This window comes from Siniperca chuatsi, linkage group LG7, assembly GCF_020085105.1.
Source record: "Siniperca chuatsi isolate FFG_IHB_CAS linkage group LG7, ASM2008510v1, whole genome shotgun sequence".
NCBI classification, from domain to species: domain Eukaryota; kingdom Metazoa; phylum Chordata; class Actinopteri; order Centrarchiformes; family Sinipercidae; genus Siniperca; species Siniperca chuatsi.
The window spans coordinates 20356609-20378857 of NC_058048.1; the positions used below are offsets into that span (position 1 = coordinate 20356609).

The window sequence follows — 22249 nt, forward strand, 5'->3', positions numbered from 1 at the left end:
GCTAACTACATTGGTGGTGGTTGAGGTGAGTTTCCCCCCTTCACTGTGAAGCACTTTGGGTATCAAAATAAAACGCTAACGTTATATAAATGTAATCCATTATTATTATTAATATAACCGCTAACTGCTGCTAATTGTAACTGTTAGCTGCTGTTAGCTAATTAGCGCAGGATCCCAGGGGGCAAACCCGAAATGAAAACCACTTCGGTACTGTATTCCCTGTCTCTGAGGTTGTGCAATTAACGTTACACCTTTTATTTGCCTATTTGTAACAATTAACCTTAAATATTTTTTCGTAGTTTGGTAGTTTTTATAGTTTCATCCTTTCTTCTTGTCAATAAAACAGTTGGCAACCACATAACGTCTTCAGAGTTCTGATGAGGGAAAGGTGTTTAGCTGCCTGTTAAAATATACACACCATGTGTAATGAGGACAACGCAAGAAAAGTGAATATTGGACTTCATCAGGTGGACACAAACACGACACCAAATGAATGCCAATATTGCTCTGTGTCTGCTTGACATGTAGATAAGCTACCATGTGGGATTGCTTACACGATACCCATATCAACTTTATCAAGGAGAGAATGTTGTGTTTATAGCTTGTTGCACTGCCCTGAAGTGGCCCCAAAAACCAAAACAAACAACAACAAAAAATCAGTTAATGCATTTTTAACAAGACTGCACGGCTGTGGGTCATTTCAGTGAGCTTAATTAGTCAGATTGTTGTTTAAATTTCAATTTGTCAATTGTAAAATCAATTGTAAAACTCAAAACGCTGAGGGCACCTCCCCCTTCATGCCCCACCTTGTAGGTCCACAGAGATAAAACATTGCTGTTCTATTATTATTTTTTATGCTGCTCCAAAATGTATAACTATCAGTGCAAGCTTTTGATTTACATTAAGGTACGTGTGATGCCACCCAGTGGTTTAGCTCTCTTAGACAGTATGACGTCCACACAGAGGTGGCCAGAGAAGGGTTGGGCACTCTTACAGCTGTTGTTGGTGGCCTCTGTCTCTCAGGCTGAGGAGCTGGTGTGCAGGCGGAGAGGGGATCCTGAGAACCCCCAGCTATCTAAGGATGGGGACATTATGTTGGGGGGAATCTTCTCTTTCCACAGCAGTTGGAAAGATAGACAGGATACCTACATTCACAAACCACTGCCACTGCAATGCACAAGGTAAATTTACCATATAATTATTTTTAGATTTAAAATATCTAAGAGAAAGTGAGTACAGATACAAAATAAGTTTTTAAAAGGTTATCAAACTGAGAATTAAACAAAGAAATAGTCCTTGTTGACCATCAAATGCTCTCATTCACTATGCTATTGTTTGTATTTCAAGGCAAAATTGTATGCAATTGTTTCAAGTTTGAATTTTAGAGAGTTCCAGTATGCCCAGGCTATGCTCTTTGCCATAGAGGAGATTAATAACAGCACAGATCTACTGCCTGGAATCTCTGTTGGCTATAAGATATATGATGTCTGTGGCTCCATTGCCAGAGGCGTGAGGGTCGCACTGGCCTTGGCTAATGGTAACGAAGTGGTATCTGCACCCTCCGAGGCACCTTGTACCAGACCGGCCCAAGTGCAGGCCATTATGGGAGAGACCTCTTCCTCTCCTTGCATGGCTATAGCTACTGTCATTGGACCCTTTCATATCCCACTGGTAAGTAATATTTGTAAAAAAAATGTATTTATGTTATTTGTAATTTTTATTTTTTGAAAAATAAATGACATTCTGTAATTCTTCCGGCTGGTCATAGCAAAATGGATTTTAAAAGCACTGTAGTGCACTGTGTAAATGTTTTATATTTTACATCTTGGGATATCATTTCTTTTTTTCTTTTTTTTTAGATCAGCCACTTTGCTACTTGTGCTTGTCTCAGCGATAAAACCAAGTACCCATCCTTCCTCAGAACAATACCCAGTGACTACTACCAGAGCAGAGCCCTGGCCCACTTGGTCAAGCACTTTGGTTGGACTTGGGTTGGAGCTATTAGAACAAATGATGATTATGGCAACAATGGCATGGCCACATTCACAGAAACCGCCCAGCAGCTGGGCATCTGTCTGGAGTACTCTGTTTCTTTCTTTAGAACAGATCCACCAGACAAAATACGAAAGATAATTGATATTATCAAGTCTTCCACTTCGAAGGTGATTGTCGCTTTCCTCTCACACATGGATATGGATGTGCTAATACACACGTTGTCTCACCACAACTTGACTGGGTACCAGTGGGTAGGCAGTGAGAGCTGGATCTTTGATTCCCAAACTGCAGCCATGGATAGCCATCACATTCTGGATGGTGCCATAGGCCTGTCCATCCCCAGAGCACATGTCAGTGGCATGAGAGAGTTCATGTTGGATGTGAAGCCACTCAATTCATCTAGTAATGACATTTTTACAGAGTTTTGGGAGACATTATTTAGCTGCAAGTTCAAGCAGTCAAAATCATCAGCAGGGAATCAGAGAGAATGTACTGGACAAGAAGATCTGACTGGAGTGCAAAACAGCTTCACTGATATGTCACTCATGCCTATCTTTAACAATGTCTATAAAGGAGTGTATGCTGTGGCCCACGCACTTCATAGTATTCTCAGCTGTAATAAAACATGTAACAACAAGGTGCAGCTAGATCCATTCATGGTGAGTTGAACACCAAAGACTTTTTTACGTTTTTATATTAAGTCACATTAATAATGAATATTGTTTAAATTTTGAAAAATAAACAGTTGCAGTCTGTCTATCATGCTGTTCAGACAATACACTTAGAAAATGTTTGTCAGATAATGATCTACAGTGATGCATATTTTCTTAGATTTTACAGCACATAAGAAAGATTCAGTTCAAAACGAAGGAAGGAGATGAGGTTTACTTTAATGAGAATGGAGACCCAGCAGCAAAGTATGAAATTGTTAACTGGCAGCCAACAGAAAATGGCATTGTGGACTTTGTCACAGTTGGTCTTCATGATGCATCTTTACCTGCAGACAAACAGCTGAATCTGCAAAATAAGTCTTTAATTTGGGCACATAACTCACAACAGGTAAGCTACCATGTGATCGCTGTAATTGTTAATGACTATTTGAAGTCTGTTTGAAGTGTTATAATTGTATTAGTAATACTTATTAGTTATTGTTACTGTATCATAATATTTGGTTTCAATGCATCAAAATTAATAATAGATGCTTGTAAAGACAACAGCTTGTCAGAGTGAATGCCCATTCATTTTTCTCATAGTTGTTTTGTTCATGCAGGTGCCTTTGTCAGTTTGCAGTGAGAAATGTCCCCCAGGAACTCGCAAGGTTCTGCAGAAAGGAAAGCCTGTCTGCTGCTATGACTGTTTAAGATGTGCAGAGGGAGAAATAAGCAACACTACAGGTGTAGTAATATTTAATGCAAGACAAAACAAAAGTCTAAAAGTTATCATGTTCTCATGCCAATTTTAATAAATGGCAAAGTTTTGTAATCTGATTTCAAAAACAGGGATTATACAGTAATTATCTAGTCTTTAAAGCAAACCAAAAATCAATACTGTTACATCAAAAAATCAATACATCAAGTATCCTAAACAAATACTGATACATAAGTGTAAAATCAGCTAAACACGCGTGTACAGTCTAAGAAATGCACATCAAGGCTAAAGCCCCAAAGTGAAAAATGTATGTAACTCAAGTGTGCTTAAAATAACTCAAATGTCATTGTTTTCATCAAAAATGAGAAAATTCCTGGGAAGATTAGGGCAGTCTGTGTTGTTTTCAGCCCATTCATTCTCAGACTTCATTAAGTTCATTGAAGCTAACTCACTCAAATTACAAAAAGAACTAGAGTTTTTCTCACCTCCCTGTTGTGGTATCAGATCATTTAGAGAGTTTTGGTCTTATCTGCTGAGGTTTTGATATCTCTCTCTCTGAAACTACATTAAATGCGTTGAGAGTGAATGAAATTGTGTTTGACATTTGAAAAATGCAACAGCATAATACCTTTCAATAAACAATATATATAATGCTTAGTCATTAAGAAATAAAACAAAACAAATGTACAATAAATAATATCTCTATACTGTATCTTGTACTAAAATCCAGATAATTCATGATGATGCCATGTAGGTGTCATAAGATTATGCATGTGTAATCTGGTAATCTGGTGTGGTGTCTGTTTGCATAGAAAAGATTCAACATAGAGACAAAAAAAGACAAATGTATTAAGCAAGTCTAACACCTGCTTCAATATTATTTTTCAGATTCTATCACCTGTGTGCGATGCCACCCTGAGTTCTGGTCAAATGAGAGAAGAGATGCCTGTGTAAAGAAGGAGGCAGAGTTTCTGTCATATATAGAGATTATGGGAGCACTGCTCACTGCAGCCTCCCTATTTGGAACATGCATGACTGCTGTTGTGGCATTCATTTTCTTCAGATACAGGCAGACTCCTATTGTCAGGGCCAACAACTCTGAGCTGAGCTTCCTGCTGCTCTTCTCCTTGACTCTGTGTTTCCTGTGTTCTCTGACCTTCATCGGCCGGCCTTCTGAGTGGTCCTGCATGCTGCGACACACAGCATTCGGCATCACCTTTGTCCTCTGTATCTCTTGTGTTCTGGGGAAAACAATAGTGGTGTTAATGGCCTTCAGGGCCACACTTCCAGGTAGTAATGTGATGAAATGGTTTGGGCCTGCACAGCAGAAACTCAGTGTTCTGGGTTTCACTCTTATTCAAGTTGTCATATGTATCCTCTGGTTAACAATTTCTCCTCCTTTTCCATTTAAGAATTTTAAGGGGTTCAAGGATAAAATCATCTTAGAGTGTGCTCTGGGCTCAGCTGTAGGCTTTTGGGCTGTACTTGCTTACATAGGACTTCTGGCCATGTTATGTTTTATTCTTGCTTTTCTGGCTCGAAACTGCCTGATAATTTCAATGAAGCCAAATTTATCACTTTCAGCATGCTGATATTCTGTGCAGTATGGATCACTTTTATCCCAGCGTATGTCAGCTCTCCTGGGAAGTTCAGTGTTGCTGTGGAGATATTTGCTATTCTGGCGTCAAGTTTTGGACTGCTCATTTGTATTTTCATTCCAAAATGTTACATTATCTTACTGAAACCAGAGAAGAATACAAAAAGAATATGATGGGGAGGGGGCACCAAAATTATTCTGAAAACTTAAAATAATATGGTGGCAAAGGCATTCTAGTGGCATTATAATTTTTACATGATTTGTTAACCAGACTGTCAAGTAGAAATCTTAATTTTATTGAAGACTTGTATTGTAATACTGTAGTGCTTTTTCCACTGTATATAATTTCTTTTGTGACATAGCATATTGAGATGACAGCATTTAATACAATGTAATATACAATCCTATCAACCAATGCATATCTAATTCAGTATAAATAAATGCACAAGTCCAATACCTAATTCCTTACTGATTTCACAACATTTAATACAGTTAATAAAATTGTAATGAAAGAATAAAATCTAGTTTCACAGACAAAAACATCTTTGGCTTAACTTATATGGTGTTCTTTGGTCTCCTGAGGCTTGAGTTCAACTATGACAACTCCCCCTTGTTGTTAAACGTGTATAAAGCCCTGTCATGAGCTGAAGAGCTGATTGGCCCTTTTAAAGAGCAGAGCTGTGCCATTGTTGAGGCTGCTTCTCTTGCTTCTACTACTGGGAAAGGCAGTAGGCGATTTGTTAATTTTTAACAAGTGGGATGACCCAAAGGAAGCACAGTCCCCCCACTGGCTGGAGGGCGGGGAGGGCTCCCTTGTGCCTTTTTTTCTGAAGGTAGCCTATTTTTGTTTTTTAGGGGGATTTACTAATTACTGAAATTATGTATAATTATTACATTAAATTGTCAAATTAACAGTAATTTTCTGGCACAAAGATTTGTTTTATTTGAAAAATAACAAGTGAGAACAGCAGAATTTTTTTTTTTTGAGCATTCAAGGGCACTTTGGTCCAATCTCTGTTAATTTCTGACCCCGGCTTCTGTCATGCTGCTGCCGCACTTTCTCTTTCCCCCTGTCTGCTGTAGAGAATATCGATAAATTGTTGAGAATTATTAAATTTTGACGAAGCGTTTCTATTTCAACCTGTGCAGCTTTTCTAGCCTTTACGGCACTGTTTTAGCGACCTGCAAGTCGAGTCAGTGAGTGAGGTATGATACACACACACACACACACACACACACACACACACAGAGAGCAGAGACGAGACGAGTCAGAGAAATAATTTCACATGGCGTGCTCTAAAAAGAGAAAAGTAGACAGTGGAAACAGCTTTTAATGGACAGACTCTTACATGTTTAATCTTCCCACAGGCAGTTCAAAACCAGTATGCTCAAGAGTGTGGCGATTATTTTAAGCGGCAATGTGAAGCGCCACTACGAGACAAACTACAGAGTATCTTTTGAGCAGGTTAACACGGAGGATGGATTTTGGTCCAACAGGGGGATGGCACCCCCCCTCCCCCCTCAAATCGCCTACTGGGGAACGGGAGACTCTGTGTATAGATGAGAAGACCATTTACCTGGCTCAATTTGTTCACCCGCCACTAGCGAACCAACTCATGCACAACTCTTTTGGTTCTGTATTCTGTAATATAGTTGGAAGTTAACCCGGCTCTTATGCACAACTGCGCATGCACCAAACAGGAGCTGGATTTTAAATTCACTTCCACTTGCGAATCGAGTTAACTCGTTCCTCTTTAAGAGTCGTTCAAAAAGAACAATTTGATCACGAATCTAACATCACTAAATCTGTGTGCTGACTGCAAGGCTTAGCACAACCAGCATAACCGGCCTAAGATGGCAACCTTGTTATTGGCGTTTTTTCATTTCGCACAGGGCAGGATTATGCAATTAACACATTTCAGACAATTCCATAAGTACGGAAATGCAACATACATATTGTTAGGTCTACACATTTTAAATGGTTTATGTATATTTTGAACTGTTTTTGAGACATTAACATGAAGATATGTTATTTCATTCTATCTTTCACCAACCCAGCCTGTCTCTGTGGTTCCGTTTTGGTGTTACAGCCAACAACTCTGAGCTGAGCTTCCTGCTACTCTTCTCCTTGAGTCTGTGTTTCCTGTGTTCTCTGACCTTCATCGGCCGGCCTTCTGAGTAGTCCTGCATGCTGCGACACACAGCATCACCTTTGTCCTCTGTATCTCTTTTGTTCTGGGGAAAACAATAGTGGCGTTAATGGCCTTCAGGGCCACACTTCCTGGTAGTAATGTGATGAAATGGTTTGGGCCTGCACAGCAGAAACTCAACGTTCTGGGCTCAGCCGTAGGCTTTTGGGCTGTACTTGGTTACATAGGACTTCTGGCCATGTTGTGTTTTATTCTTGCTTTTCTGGCTCGGAAACTGCCTGATAATTTCAATGAAGTCAAATTTATCACTTTCAGCATGCTGATATTCTGCGCAGTATGGATCACTTTTATCCCAGCGTATGTCAGCTCTCCTGGGAAGTTCAGTGTTGCTGTGGAGATATTTGCTATTCTGGTGTTAAGCTTTGGCCTAAATCTAGTAGTTTTGGTACCTAAACCTAACCAAACTGCGACTGTTTTACAACATTTACATGTGTTTATTATTGTTACCATGATGACGAAGGTCCAGTACGCCTGTCATTGGTAATAGCCAACAGTAATAAAAGTTGTTTTGGGGAACGGTCATATATGTGGTTTTGGAAGTCATTGGAAAACAACCTGTTCTGTTGTTTAAGTTTGAGGATATGTTGGAAGAGCAGAGTAGAGCTATGCCATTGTTGAGGCTTCTCCTCATGGTTTTGCTATTGGGCAAGGGAGACTGTGTGCCGACTTCAAGGCTCAGCACAACCAGCTGAACTGGCCCAAGATTTGGACCTTGTTATTGGAGGCATTTTTTTCATTTTGCACACGGCAGGTTTCTGTAATTAACACATTTCAGACAATTCCAGAAGTACGAAAATGCAACAAGAACGTATTGTTAGGCCTACATATAATGGTTTGTATATTTTGTAATGTATTTGAGACATTAACTTAAAGATATATTATTTCATTCGATCTTTCACCACCCCAGCCTGTCTCTGTGGTTCCATTTTGGTGTCACAGCCCGCAACCTGAGTGTTTTGTTTCACTTTCACCGCTTTCAGCCACAACAGCAAGAGGCCCATTAACAAAACAATATCTGTTACCTCATGGCCCATCTTGTGGGATGTGGAAATTTATATTCAACTATCCAGCCTAACCCCTAACCCACTTGTGGAAAAGGGGAGAGTTGGCATTTAATAGTAAATATTTTCCCCGCTAAATTCATGGATTGTTTGAATTGATTACAGATGTCACACTCATGTCACATTTGTTACCAAAAGTTGTATGTTATTTCAGTTCATAATGCTGCCAAGATTAAAAAAAAAATTGTAATGTTCATATTGCAAGGTCCCCATGACAAAACATGTACGTACAAATGACTGTACACATTCAAAAATTCAGTAGGCCTATAGCTAATTAACCACTAATTTCAACAATTGATGTTTGGATTACCAGAAGTTTTATGTTATTTCATGCACTTAGCATGTAATAAAACTGTTTTCAGTGTTTTTTAAAAAGATTATTTTTAGGGGAAAAGAGCTGCAGGTTGGATGGATGGAACGCACTTTGCGAGGTGAGCTACCGGGATGCACTACTCATTACAACTGTTTTTCATATACTGTATGACAGGACACTCGACATCTTCATTCTTAAAAACTTACTGTACTTTAGGTTGCAAAGTGTCAGTCCATCTGAAAATATCATAAATTTCACCAGTCTGGCAAATAATGGATCCACACTGTAACATTATTTCTGGAGATCTATGAATCAAATGATTTTACCAGCACATATTTTGGGCCGTTTTGGCTCGACAGTGTGAATTGCATAAATTTACAGCAATAATGACCTAAGCTGAAATAATGAAACTTCAAATCAAAGTTTGTTATGAATCAAATGGTTTTGTCAACACATACTTTATTTGATCGACTTTGACAGAGTGAATTTGACACCCCACATAATAATAATTTAGTAATTTTAGTATAACTGAAAATCCTATGCTTAAAAACACATCAATAACTGTGTTGATGGATGGTTGGTTTAAATATCATAACACAAATGTCCATTATGAAATTATCCCTCATGAAAACACCCAAGAGTCTGTATAGACCTCCTCTTCTCATCCCTTATCTGTCTCACACACAAACACCATCTCTCTCTCTTTCTTCTCACCCCCTGATGTGGTCTGAAATAATGAAGTAACACTGTGATATTCTTTCTTTTTAACCCAAGTCTGAATTAATGTGAATTAACTATCTAACCAGTCAGTAATCCAGCTAACATTTCTCAGCACGTTATCTTGATGAATAGCCCAACTGTGATCGCTGCACTGGGATAAATGAGTGAAATATTAATTTATAGAATTGACCTCTTGTTCACCATGTAAAAATAACGCCATCTAGTGTCAACAGGACAGAATATCTATTATTGTAACTATTATACTGTACTGTGTGATCAAACTAAGTTTTGGTTAACCTTGTGCCACCTGTTAATCTTCTTTTCCTTTCGGCTGTTCCCTTTCAGGGGTCGCCACAGCGAATCATGTGCCTCCATCTAACCCTGTCCTCTGCATCCTCTTCACTCACGCCAATTAACTTCATGTCCTCTCTCACTACATCCATAAATCTCCTCTTTGGTCTTCCTCTAGACCTCCTGCCTGGCAGCTCCAACCTCAGCATCCTTCTACCAATATATTCACAGTCTCTCCTCTGAACATGTCCAAACCACCTCAATCTGGCCTATCTGACTGTCTCCAAAACATCTAACATGAGCTGTCCCTCTGATGTACTCATTCCTGATCCTGTCCGTCCTCGTCACTCCCAAAGAGAACCTCAACATCTTAAGCTCTGCTACCTCCAGCTCTGCCTCTTGTCTTTTCTTCAGTGCCACTGTCTCTAAGCTGTACAACATCGCTGGTCTCACCACCGTCTTGAACACCTTTCCTTTCATTCTTGCTGATACTCTTTTATCACACAACACACCTGACACTTTTCTCCACCCGTTCCAACCTGCTTGCACTCGCCTCTTCACCTCTTTTCCACAGTCTCCATTGCTCTGAACCGTTGACCCTAAGTACCTAAAGTCCTGCACCTTCTTCACCTCTGCTCCCTGTAACCTCACCGTTCCACCTGGGTCCCTCTCATTGACGCACATGTATTCTGTCTTACTACGGCTAAGCTTCATTCCTCTGTTTTCCAGAGCAGACCTCCATCTCTCTAGATTTTCCTCCACCTGCTCCCTGCTCTCACTATAAATCACAATGTCATCCGCAAACATCATAGTCCATGGAGATTCCTGTCTAACCTCATCTGTCAGCCTGTCCATCACCAGAGCAAACAAGAAGGGGCTCAGAGCCGATCCTTGATGCAGACCCACCTCCACCTTGAACTCCTCTGTCACACCTACAGCACACCTCACCACGGTCTTAAAGCTCTCATACATGTCGTGCACCACTATAACATACTTCTCTGCCACTCCAGACTTCCTCATACAATACCACAGCTCCTCTCTCGGCACCCTGTCATACGTTTTCTCTAAATCTACGAAGACACAATGCGACTCCCTATGACCTTCTCTGTACTTCTCCATCAGCATCCTCAAAGCAAATACTGCATCTGTTGTACTCTTTCTAGGCATGAAACCATAATGCTGCTCACAAATGCTCACCTCTGCCCTTAGCCTAGCTTCCACTACTCTTTCCCACAACGTCATTGTATGGCTCATCAGCTTTATTCCTCTGTAGTTGCCACAGCTCTGCACATCTCCCTTGTTCTTAAAAATTGGCACCAGTACACTTCTCCTCCATTCCTCGGGCATCCTCTCACTCTTCAAGATCTTGTTAAACAAACTAGTCAGAAACTCTACTGCCACCTCTCCTAGACACTTCCATACCTCCACAGGTATGTCATCAGGACCAACTGCCTTTCCACTCTTCATCCTCTTCAACGTCCTCCTCACTTCACTCTTGCTAATCTTGCTACTTCCTGCTCCACACCAGTCACCTCTTCTACTCTTTGTTCCCTTTCATTTTCATCAACTCTTCAAAGTACTACTTCCATCTTCCCATCACACTCCTGGCACCTGTCAATACACTTCCATCCTTATCTTTAATCACCCTAACCTGCTGCACATCCTTCCCATCTCTATCTCTTTGTCTGGCCAACCTGTACAAATCCACCTCTCCCTCTTTAGTGTCCAACCTAGCATACAAGTCCTCATATGCTCTTTGTTTGGCCTTTGCCACCTCTACCTTCACCTTACGCTGCATCTCCCTGTACTCCTGTCTACTCTCTTCAGTCCTCTCAGTGTCCCACTTCTTCTTAGCTAACCTCTTTCTCTGTATACACTCCTGAACTTCCTCGTTCCACCACCAAGTCTCCTTGTCCACTTTCCTCTTTCCAGATGACACACCGAGTACCCTCCTACCTGACTCTCTGATCACAGTAGCTGTAGTGGTCAAGTCATCTGGGAGCACTTCCTGACCACCCAGAGTCTGTCTCAGCTCCTCCCTGAAAACTACACGACATTCTTCCTTTTTCAACTTCCACCACTTCATCCTCTGCTCTGCCTTTGTCCTCTTCATCTTCCTCACCACCAGAGTCATTTTACACACTACCATCCTGTGTTGTCTGGCTACACTCTCCCCTACCACTACTTTACAGTCACTGGTCTCTTTCATATTACGTCTACACAAGTTCTACCTCCGCTCTTATATGTCACCCTATGTTCCTGCCTCTTCTGGAAGAAAGTGTTCACTACAGCCATTTCTGCACCAATCACCACTCTCTCACCTCTGGGGATGCTCTGCATCACTTCATCTAACTCACTCCAGAATTTCTCCTTCTCTTCTAACTCACATCCTACCTGTGGGGCATAACCACTCACAACATTGAACATCACCCCTTCAATTTCCAGTTTCAGACTCATCAACCTGTCTGATACTCTTTTCACCTCTAGAACATTCCTCACAAACTCCTCTTTCAGGATAACTCCTACTCCGTTTCTCTTCCTATCTGACCCATGGTAGAACAACTTGAACCCTGCTCCTAAGCTTCTAGCCTTGCTGCACATACAGTATGTCCACCTTCCTTCTCTGCATCATGTCAATCAACTCTCTAGCCTTCCCTGTCATAGTCCCAACATTCAAAGTCCCTACTGTCAGTCCTACATTCTTAGCTTTCCTCTTCTCTCTCTGCCTACGAACACACCTTCCTCCTCTCCTTCTTCGTCTTTGACCAACAGTAGTCCAATTTCCACCGGTACCCTGTAGGTCAACATCACCAGTGGTGGTCGTTGTTAACCCGGGCCCCGACCGATCCGGTATGGAAGTCATTTTCACGATTCGCATTTTTAATTTGGCATGTGTTTTACGTCGGATGCCCTTCCTGACACAACCCTCTGCATTTATCCAGACTTGGGACTGGCACAAGAAGACACTGGCTTGTGCCCCCTTGTGGTTGCATTTTGTGCCACCTGTTAATAGTGTTGACAATTATGTTTTGATAATCAAATGGTGTATCATCTCAACAGCTGAATGATCTGGTGAAATAGTTGCTGGTTAAACTGTGTTTTCTTATAATCACTATGCTATGTTTATGTTTTGGATCAGGGTTGACGGATGTTTGAAAGTATGTGATTCTTGCACGTAAAACTTAAAGTAAAATTCACTAGTCAGAAAACCTGAGTAGCATCTTAAAAGAGTTTTTGGTGTGAAAATGCCTTCCTCAACCCAAAACTCAGCTTACTTTGACTAGACAAAATTAGCTTCACTGTTGTTTTAGCCTTTGGTTGGACCTCACCCTTGAGCTTAACTGTTAACTGCTTTTATTTTATCTTAGTTTCTTAGACAGTTTTCTTTGAAGGGGCTGTAAGCAGCATTCACTGCCACTAGATGTTGCACTAGAGCACTAGCATCTCAGACCAAAACAAACGGACACTATGGCTTACCAGACTCCATCCATCCATCCATCCATTTTCTACCGCTTGGTCCCGTTAGGGGTCGCGGGTGACTGGAGCCTATCCCAGTGACTTTGGGCCTTAGGCAGGGTACACCCTGGACAGTGGCCAACTCGTCGCAGGGCTAACACAGACACAGACAAGGACAGACAACCATTCACTCACACATTCATTCAATACGGGCAATTTAGAGTTATCAATTAACCTACACATGCATGTCTTTGGACGGTGGGAGGAAGCCGGAGAACCCGGAGAGAACCCACGGTAACACGGGGAGGACATGCAGACTCCACCCAGAGAGATTGCATCCGGGAATCGATCCCACGAACCCACGATCTCCTTATTGGGAGGCAGGAGCTTTAACCGCTCTGCCACCGTGCACCCCGGCTTACCAGACTCCATTGATAAAAACAGTAACATTACCTTGCAGATCGTTGTAAAACACACTTTATTCAAACTGGACAGAAACAAAATAAAACTCACGAAAACTGTCTCTGTTAGTCTGTCCACTGTTCCAACAATCACCAATGCTGGTTTGGCAAAATAAATCCTTAATTCCCTGCTTTAGATGAGAAAAGAAAAGCTCTCCTCACAGTTTCACATGGAGGAACTCACATGCACTAACATGCATGTGCGGCCAATGGCTGTATAAACAAAGCACAGAGAGACTCAAGATACTCAAGTAGAGGGTGTGTGACCTTATTCTCTGCTCAGGACACCATTAGCCTACTCCACTATATCTTTAAATAGAAAATAGTTGTTTTCTGCTATATTAATATATAATATATTAATATAATAAAAATGTTCAGAATCTCATATACAGAACCTTTAAGTTTTTCTTTCGCCTATAAAGTCCGCTCTTAATTTAACCTTTTTCTTTAACAAGCCTTTGAGTGCATCAGTGTTGAACTCAATAGGCTAGTTGTTTCTTAGTTACTTAGTTAGTTATATTTTTGTACCACAAAGCCTCATGATTTTTATAGCAGGCTATTTCCTTTTTTAAAGTTTTCATCTGGCAGCCAACATAATTATTCAAGCATAGCTGAAATAGTTAGGGTAGTCAAATATATTTTATTCAACAAAACACAACATCATAAACTGCCAGAAGCCGGCTCAACATCTGTGTTATAACATAATATATGTTAGAACTGAATAATCTTTGAATCCTGCATCTCTCTGAAAACTGTGGCCCGAACATCTGCCATCAGCCCTGAAACGAGACTGCCAGACCAGCTAGGAGACCTCTTCCTCTCAATGATCAACTGCCCTCCGGAGTCACCTGAGCGTATCCTGCAGCTGGCTCCTAAATGACCCTGCACACAATGCCGGGAAGCCAGCAAGAACATCTCATCTCTGCCAGCATTTCAAAACAGTAGGCTAAACCAAGGTTTTTGCTGCGATCAAGATTTGTGTGTCAAGATTTGTAGCGTTACATTAGCATCTCACCCATAGCCACCGTTTTTGTTTTAATAATCAGATCACATACTCTGCTTCACTATTGCCAATAAGATCAAGTATTTCATCACTTAATATATGCTATTCATCTGTTGTGTTTGTTGATTTTCTTTATCATATCATTTTACAACTTATCAATCCTTCATTTATTCAGTTTAGGAATTTAGCTATCAATAAATGTCCTCATTTAATCAATAAGAAGTTGTTCGGTTTATTCGGTTTATTTGTTTTATTTGTTTTCCCTGTTTCCAGGTGGTTACCCCCATTAAACAAGTTTAATAATTTATTATTAAAATATTTGATTTCCTACAACCCCAAAGTTCTGTTTAAAGTATACAGCTCTGTTCTCAATGGACCATCAGTACAGAGCTCGAACCCGGTAACAATTGGACAGAGAAATTTGTGGCTCATTTCATTGAGAAGATATAGAGCATTCTGTCTCAAGTTTCACCTGATCCACTAAATCTTCCAACCTTCCACAATAATCTTGCTTCCCTCACCCAGTTTCAAACTCTTAATATCTGTCATCATTATGTAAATTAATCTCTCAAATGAAATCCTCTACCTGTGTTTTCAACATGCAACAAAGTTTTTAAAAGGGGTATTCCCCATTGTTTGTCAATTTGTTCTTTTGATTATTAACAGTTCTCTGACTTCTGGCAATTTTCCTGTGTTTAAAACATGCAATTATTCAACTGTTACTAAAGAAACTTAATCTGGATCCCCTATTACTCAGCAATTACAGACCAAATTCAAAATTATTATTTTTATCTAAGGTGCTGGAGAAAGTCATTTCAACTCTCAATTAATCTCTTTTATGAACAATAATAATATTCTTAACAGATTTCAGTCAGGTTTTAGAGCTCACAATGTTTGTTTTTGTTCCATATTGTTTTGAAAATTGTTTGACCACTTTGAAAGCATTAAATGGCATTGCTCCAAATTCTATAATGGATTTATTGACTCCCTTTATGCCTGGGTGTTCCTTAGATCTGTAGATGTGACCAAAGGTGACTGGGCCTTTGCTCCTCCAGCCCCAATTTATGAATTATTAATATCATGCTGGTTTCTATCATTTCACTCTTGCCATTTTACTTTGTTTTATCCTCCGGTGTTTTTATCTGTTCTATTTTCATCTGCTGTTTTTTTTTCTTCTGTGAAGCACTTTGTAACATTGTTCATAAAAGTGCTAAACAAATTCAGTTCAATATTGTTATTATTATTTAGCAGCTAAAGAGTAGGTGGATACCAAAAACAAAGCTAAAAGGAGATGAATATTGGACTTATTTATCAGGTAGACACAAACACAAATGCAAATGAATGCTAATATTGATCTGTGTCTGCTTGATGTCTAATTAAGCTAACATGTAATTGCTGACACAATAGCTATATCAAATTTATAAGGTGATAATGTCGTGTTTACAGCTTATTGCACTGCCCCGAAGTAGCCCAAAACCAAACCAAATAAAAAAAATCAGTTAATGCATTTTTAACAAGACTCTACGGTTGCGGGGCATTTCAGTGAACCTAATACATCTAATTTTCTCAACTTTCATCTGCTTCATCCTTCATTATTTTTAAATGTTTAAATTTCAATTGTAAATTCATGTATAAATTGCACTGCCAAAATGTTAATATGTAAATATAAAAAAGGTAAACATTTTGTACAGCACAACTGAATATTTGTATCTGATAATATATACACTTAAGATTTTTAAAATAGGCTATGAGCCAAAACACTTTTTCTGTTTGTTTCTCCCTCGTCATGCACCACCTTGTAAGTCCACAGAGATGAAACATCACTGTTCTATTATTATTTTTTATGCTGCTCCAAAATGTATAAATATCAGTGCAAGCTTTTGATTTACATTAATGTGTGTGTGATGCCACCCAGTGGTTTAGCTCTCTTAGACAGTATGACGTCCACACAGAGGTGGCCAGAGAAGGGTTGGGCACTCTTACAGCTCTTGTTGGTGGCCTCTGTCTCTCAGGCTGAGGAGCTGGTGTGCAGGCGGAGAGGGGATCCTGAGAACCCCCAGCTATCTAAGGATGGGGACATTATGTTGGGGGGAATCTTCTCTTTCCACAGCAGTTGGAAAGATAGACAGGATACCTACATGCACAAACCACTGCCACTGCAATGCACCAGGTATAGAAATCAATTTTGAAGAAATATTCCATGTCATGTGTATTAATAACATCAAAAGCTTTTATTTATATGTTTTTATTTCAAGGTAAAATTATTTGCACTTGTGACTATTTATAACTGTCTCCATCAAGTTTGAATTTCAGAGGGTTCCAGTATGCCCAGGCTATGCTCTTTGCAATAGAGGAAATAAATAACAGTACAGATCTACTGCCTGGCATCTCTCTGGGCTATAAGATCTATGATGCCTGTACCTCCATTGTCAGAGGTGTGAAGGTCGCACTGGACTTGACGAATGGTAATGACGTGGTATCTGCACCCTCTGAAGCACCATGTACCAGACCGGCCCAAGTGCAGGCCATTATGGGAGAGACCTCTTCCTCTCCTTGCATGGCTATAGCTACTGTCATCGGACCCTTTCATATCCCGATGGTGGGTAAGATTTGTAAAAATGAAATTATATTTGTGAAAAATACTTATTATTATTCTGTAATTCTTCCAGTTGGTCATAGCAAAATGGGTTATAAAAGCGTGTGTGTGTTTCATATTTTACATCTTGGGATATCATTTCTTGTTTTCTTTTAGATCAGCCACTTTGCTACTTGTGCTTGTCTCAGTGATAAAACCAAGTACCCATCCTTCCTCAGAACAATACCCAGTGACTACTACCAGAGCAGAGCCCTGGCCCAGCTGGTCAAGCACTTTGGTTGGACTTGGGTTGGAGCTATTAGAACAAATGATGATTATGGCAACAATGGCATGGCCACATTCACAGAAACCGCCCAGCAGCTGGGCATCTGTCTGGAGTACTCTGTTTCTTTCTTTAGAACAGATCCACCAGAGAAAATACAAAAGATAGTTGACATTATCAAGTCTTCCACTTCCAAGGTGATTGTCACTTTTCTCTCCCCCACGGATATGGATTTGCTAATACACGCGTTGTCTCACCACAACTTGACTGGATACCAGTGGGTAGGCAGTGAGAGCTGGATCTTTGATTCCCAAACTGCAGCCATGGATAGCCATCACATTCTGGATGGTGCCATAGGCCTGTCCATCCCCAAAGCACATGTCAATGGCATGAGAGAGTTCATGCTGGATGTGAAGCCGCTCAATTCATCTAGTGATGAAATGTTTACAGAGTTTTGGGAGACATTATTTAACTGTAGTTTCAAGCAGTCAAAATCATCAGCAGGGAATCAAAGAGAATGTACTGGACATGAAGATCTGACTGGAGTGCAAAACAGCTTCACTGATATGTCACTCATGCCTATCTTTAACAATGTCTATAAAGGAGTGTATGCTGTGGCCCACGCACTTCATAGTATTCTCAGCTGTAATAAAACATGTAACAACAAGGTGCAGCTAGATCCATTCACGGTGAGTTGAACACCAAAGACTTAAAGTTTTTATATTAAGTCACATTAACAAAGAACATTGTTTAAATTTTGAAAAATAAATTGTTGCAGTCTGTCTATCATGCTGTTCAGACAATACACTTTGAAAATGTTTGTCAGATAATGATCTACAGTGATATCGTTTTAGATGTTACAGCACATAAGAAAGATTCACTTCAAAACAAAGGAAGGAGATGAGGTTTACTTTAATGAGAATGGAGACCCAGCAGCAAAGTATGAAATTGTTAATTGGCAGCCAACAGAAAATGGCATTGTGGACTTTGTCACAGTTGGTCTTCATGATGCATCTTTACCTGCAGACAAACAGCTGAATCTGCAAAATAAGTATTTAATTTGGACACAGAATTCACAACAGGTAAGCTACCATGTGATCACTGTAATTGTTTTTGTATAAAGTTAGTTGTTGTTACTGTATCATAATGTTTGGTTTTGATGCATCAAAACTAATAATAGATGCTTGTAAAGATAACACATTGTCAAAGTGAATGCCCATTAATTTTTCTCATAGTTGTTTTGTTCATGCAGGTGCCTTTGTCAGTTTGCAGTGAGAAATGTCCCCCAGGAACTCGCAAGGTTCTGCAGAAAGGAAAGCCTGTCTGCTGCTATGACTGTTTAAGATGTGCAGATGGAGAAATAAGCAACATTACTGGTGTAGTAATATTTAATAAGACAAAAGTCTAAAATTTGTAATGTTAACATGTCAGTTTTAATAAATGGCATATTTTTCATTCCAAAAACATGGGTTACACAGTCATCTTTTAAGCAAACTAAAAATCATTGCATCCAATATCCTAAAAATTCTGATACATAAGTCTGAAATCAGCTACATAAATTTGTGCACAATCTTGGAAATGCATATCAAGGCTAAAGCCCCAATGTGAAAAATGTATGTAACTCAATGGCATTTAAAATTACTCCCTGGGAAGATTGGGGCAGTCTATGGTGTTTTCAGCCCATTCATTCTCAGACGTCTTGGTTCACATCCATGGGAGGAGAAGGGAGGGATTGTGGCATGCATTGTCAGCAGCAGTGTAGTATTTGGTACAACCACTATGAGTCAGAAAATAAGGAATTTCAACCTGTTCTCATTCCCAGGGTGTCAAATATCGACGTTTTGTCAACGCCCCTTGATTTGTCCTACACACACACGGTACACTTTAGCGTCTGTAGGAGACGCCTTCACAAAAGACTTGGTTTGGTACTAGGAAGTCATGTGACGTAAGTCACAAGATTTCTACGTCATGTGACATAATGTCACATAAAAGTTTGATTAGGTTAAGGCAACAAAAGTACTTGGTTAGATTGTAGGAAGTCATGTGACGTAGGCCTAAGTGACACTTTCACACGGGGCACAAAACCTGGTCTCTTGGGTGAAAGTCCTTTGTCGTTCATCATGTTACGTCACCTGACTTCCTTAAGGGTTTCTGGCAGCCCTGTGCATCTCATACAAACTTAAAGGACATCTTGTGCGTCTGTATACAACGCAGAGGCGTGTGACAAAACGTCAGTATTTGACACCCTGCGAATGAGACCAGGCTGGGAATTATAAAGTCAATAATAAAGTACTTTCTTAAATTACAATTGAAATCATACTATATACCTAAAGAAAACTGCAATAAATGCATTGAGAGTGAATTAAATGGTTTGAGATTTCAAAAATGCAACAGCATAATACCTTTCAATAAATAATAATGCTTAGTAAAAAAACAAATGAACAAAAATTCATGAATAATACCTCTTTATATAATGTATCTTGTACTTATAAGATCAAAATAATTCGAGATGATACCATATAGACATGATAAGATTATCCATTTAGTATCTGGTAATTATATAGTCTCTGTTTTGTAGGCATAGAAAATTTGAAGCATAGAGACAAAGAAAGACAAATGTATTAAGCAAGTCTAACACCTGCTTCAATATTATTTTTCAGATTCTATCACCTGTGTGCGATGCCACCCTGAGTTCTGGTCAAATGAGAGAAGAGATGCCTGTGTAAAGAAGGAGGCAGAGTTTCTGTCATATATAGAGATTATAGGAGCACTGCTCACTGCAGCCTCCCTATTTGGAACATGCATGACTGCTGTTGTGGCATTCATTTTCTTCAGATACAGGCAGACTCCTATTGTCAGGGCCAACAACTCTGAGCTGAGCTTCCTGCTGCTCTTCTCCTTGACTTTGTGTTTCCTGTGTTCTCTGACCTTCATCGGCCGGCCTTCTGAGTGGTCCTGCATGCTGCGACACACAGCATTCGGCATCACCTTTGTCCTCTGTATCTCTTGTGTTCTGGGGAAAACAATAGTGGTGTTAATGGCCTTCAGGGCCACACTTCCAGGTAGTAATGTGATGAAATGGTTTGGGCCTGCACAGCAGAAACTCAGTGTTCTGGGTTTCACTCTTATTCAAGTTGTCATATGTATCCTCTGGTTAACAATTTCTCCTCCTTTTCCATTTAAGAATTTTAAGGGGTTCAAGGATAAAATCATCTTAGAGTGCGCTCTGGGCTCAGCTGTAGGCTTTTGGGCTGTACTTGCTTACATAGGACTTCTGGCCATGTTATGTTTTATTCTTGCTTTTCTGGCTCGGAAACTGCCTGATAATTTCAATGAAGCCAAATTTATTACTTTCAGCATGCTGATATTCTGTGCAGTATGGATCACTTTTATCCCAGCGTATGTCAGCTCTCCTGGGAAGTTCAGTGTTGCTGTGGAGATATTTGCTATTCTGGCGTCAAGTTTTGGACTGCTCATTTGTATTTTTATTCCAAAATGTTACATTATCTTACTGAAACCAAAGAAAAATACAAAAAAGAATATGATGGGGAAGGGGGAAAAATCTTTCTGAAAACTTAAAATAATAATAATAAATATATATTTACTGTATATATATATATATATATATCAAATGGTTTAAGCGTATTTTATACTGTATTTGAGACATCAACATAAAGATATATTATTTAATTATATATTTCACCACCCCAGCCCGACTCTGTTGCTCTGTTTTGGTGTTACAACCAGCATCTTTATTGTTTTGTCTTTCACCACTCTCAGCTGCAACAGGCGGTATTCAACAAAACAAATGTAAAAAGCTCCTGTACGCTACCTGCCCAGCACCAAATGTCAGACAGACAAAGTTAGCAACTCGCTGGTGAACAAAATAGAGCATTTAGCAGCTAAAGAGTTGGTGGACACCAAAACAGAGCTAAGAGGTGAGTAAATATATAGTTGTGTTAAAATTATTGTAAGTTATAATAGTGACACCTAGTGGTTCTTATGGTTATGCTTTTGTAAGCTAGGTACTCTACGAGCACTGATGTCACCTATTGGCTCCTTTAACCTTAAACTTTAAACAGGAAGTTGGTGCACAAGCCATGGAAAGTAGTTTTCTTTCTTTGTTTCCGTTTATCTGTGTAAATCAGCAACATCTACATACATTTTATGCCTTTGGTTGCATCTTAGGTATTTAATGTCATTTTGTGTTTATTCACCCTTCATAGTTCAAGGTGTCTCATTTGTAAGCCTTGTAAGTGTGATATTTTATATGGCCATCATGTTTACTGATGTTATTCCAGCTAGGTTGTAAACCAGACTATTAGACTATTTTTAGTTTGTCAGTAATTTGTGAAAGTTTATATTTAAAGCACTTTGATAAAATGCATGTATATTGCTGTTTTTGGTACAGATACACAAATACCTAGATAAACGTCACAAAGGTTAGAGCAATTAATGCTACACCTTTTATTTATAATAATTAAGCTTACACTTTTTTTGATTTTTTATATGAAGCCGGGATAAATCCCACTCACAACATAAGATGCTATTTTGTGGGGTTTGTATTGTCTTTTCTGCCATTTTTAAAAAAATAAAAAATAAAACAAAGCTCAGTGTTATGCCCTGTCTAGGGGTGGCTGAGACACAACATGAATTAGATTCATCTTCCCCAAGTCCCAAGCAGCCACAGAGACAGATTGCTGTTTATTTACAATGTATTTTAGAATTGATGGAGCTGATAACTGACTTCAGGGTGGGCAAAGGCCAAAATAACAAACAAACAAATCTAACTACTGTAGGAAGGTATAACCTAACAAAAACAAAAAAGAAACCAAATTACAATATCTTGCCTCTCTTACTAAAATAAAAACAACAACAAGGTCAACAGAATGTGCAGCCCACCCCTGCAAACTCCT

At 39.6% G+C, this 22249-nt stretch overlaps 2 protein-coding genes and 1 pseudogene across 2 annotated transcripts; all 3 read left to right on the plus strand.

Moving 5' to 3' along the window:
* The first annotated feature begins 855 nt into the window (after positions 1–855).
* Positions 856–5959, plus strand: LOC122879370 (annotated as a pseudogene).
* A 347-nt stretch (positions 5960–6306) lies between these two features.
* Positions 6307–7736, plus strand: LOC122879226 (vomeronasal type-2 receptor 26-like). Its single transcript, XM_044203104.1, is given in 2 exon segments — positions 6307–7158; positions 7161–7736. Coding segments are annotated over 2 exon segments (666 nt in total). The 5' UTR covers positions 6307–6986; the 3' UTR covers positions 7655–7736.
* An 8662-nt stretch (positions 7737–16398) lies between these two features.
* LOC122879225 (extracellular calcium-sensing receptor-like) lies at positions 16399–21987 on the plus strand. Its single transcript, XM_044203103.1, has 6 exons — positions 16399–16645; positions 16777–17074; positions 17228–18022; positions 18188–18415; positions 18586–18709; positions 19994–21987. The coding sequence occupies exons 1-6, from the start codon at positions 16413–16415 to the stop codon at positions 20902–20904; spliced, it is 2589 nt and encodes an 862-aa protein (XP_044059038.1). The 5' UTR covers positions 16399–16412; the 3' UTR covers positions 20905–21987.
* The last annotated feature ends 262 nt before the right edge of the window (positions 21988–22249 follow it).

Coding starts and splice junctions, on each gene's coding strand:
- LOC122879225 (XM_044203103.1), top strand. CDS start 16,413: ATGACGTCCACACAGAGGTGGCCAGAGAAGGGTTGGGCACTCTTACAG. Junction 16,646..16,776: donor CTGCCACTGCAATGCACCAG/GTATAGAAATCA, acceptor GTCTCCATCAAG/TTTGAATTTCAGAGGGTTCC. Junction 18,710..19,993: donor AGAAATAAGCAACATTACTG/GTGTAGTAATAT, acceptor ATTATTTTTCAG/ATTCTATCACCTGTGTGCGA.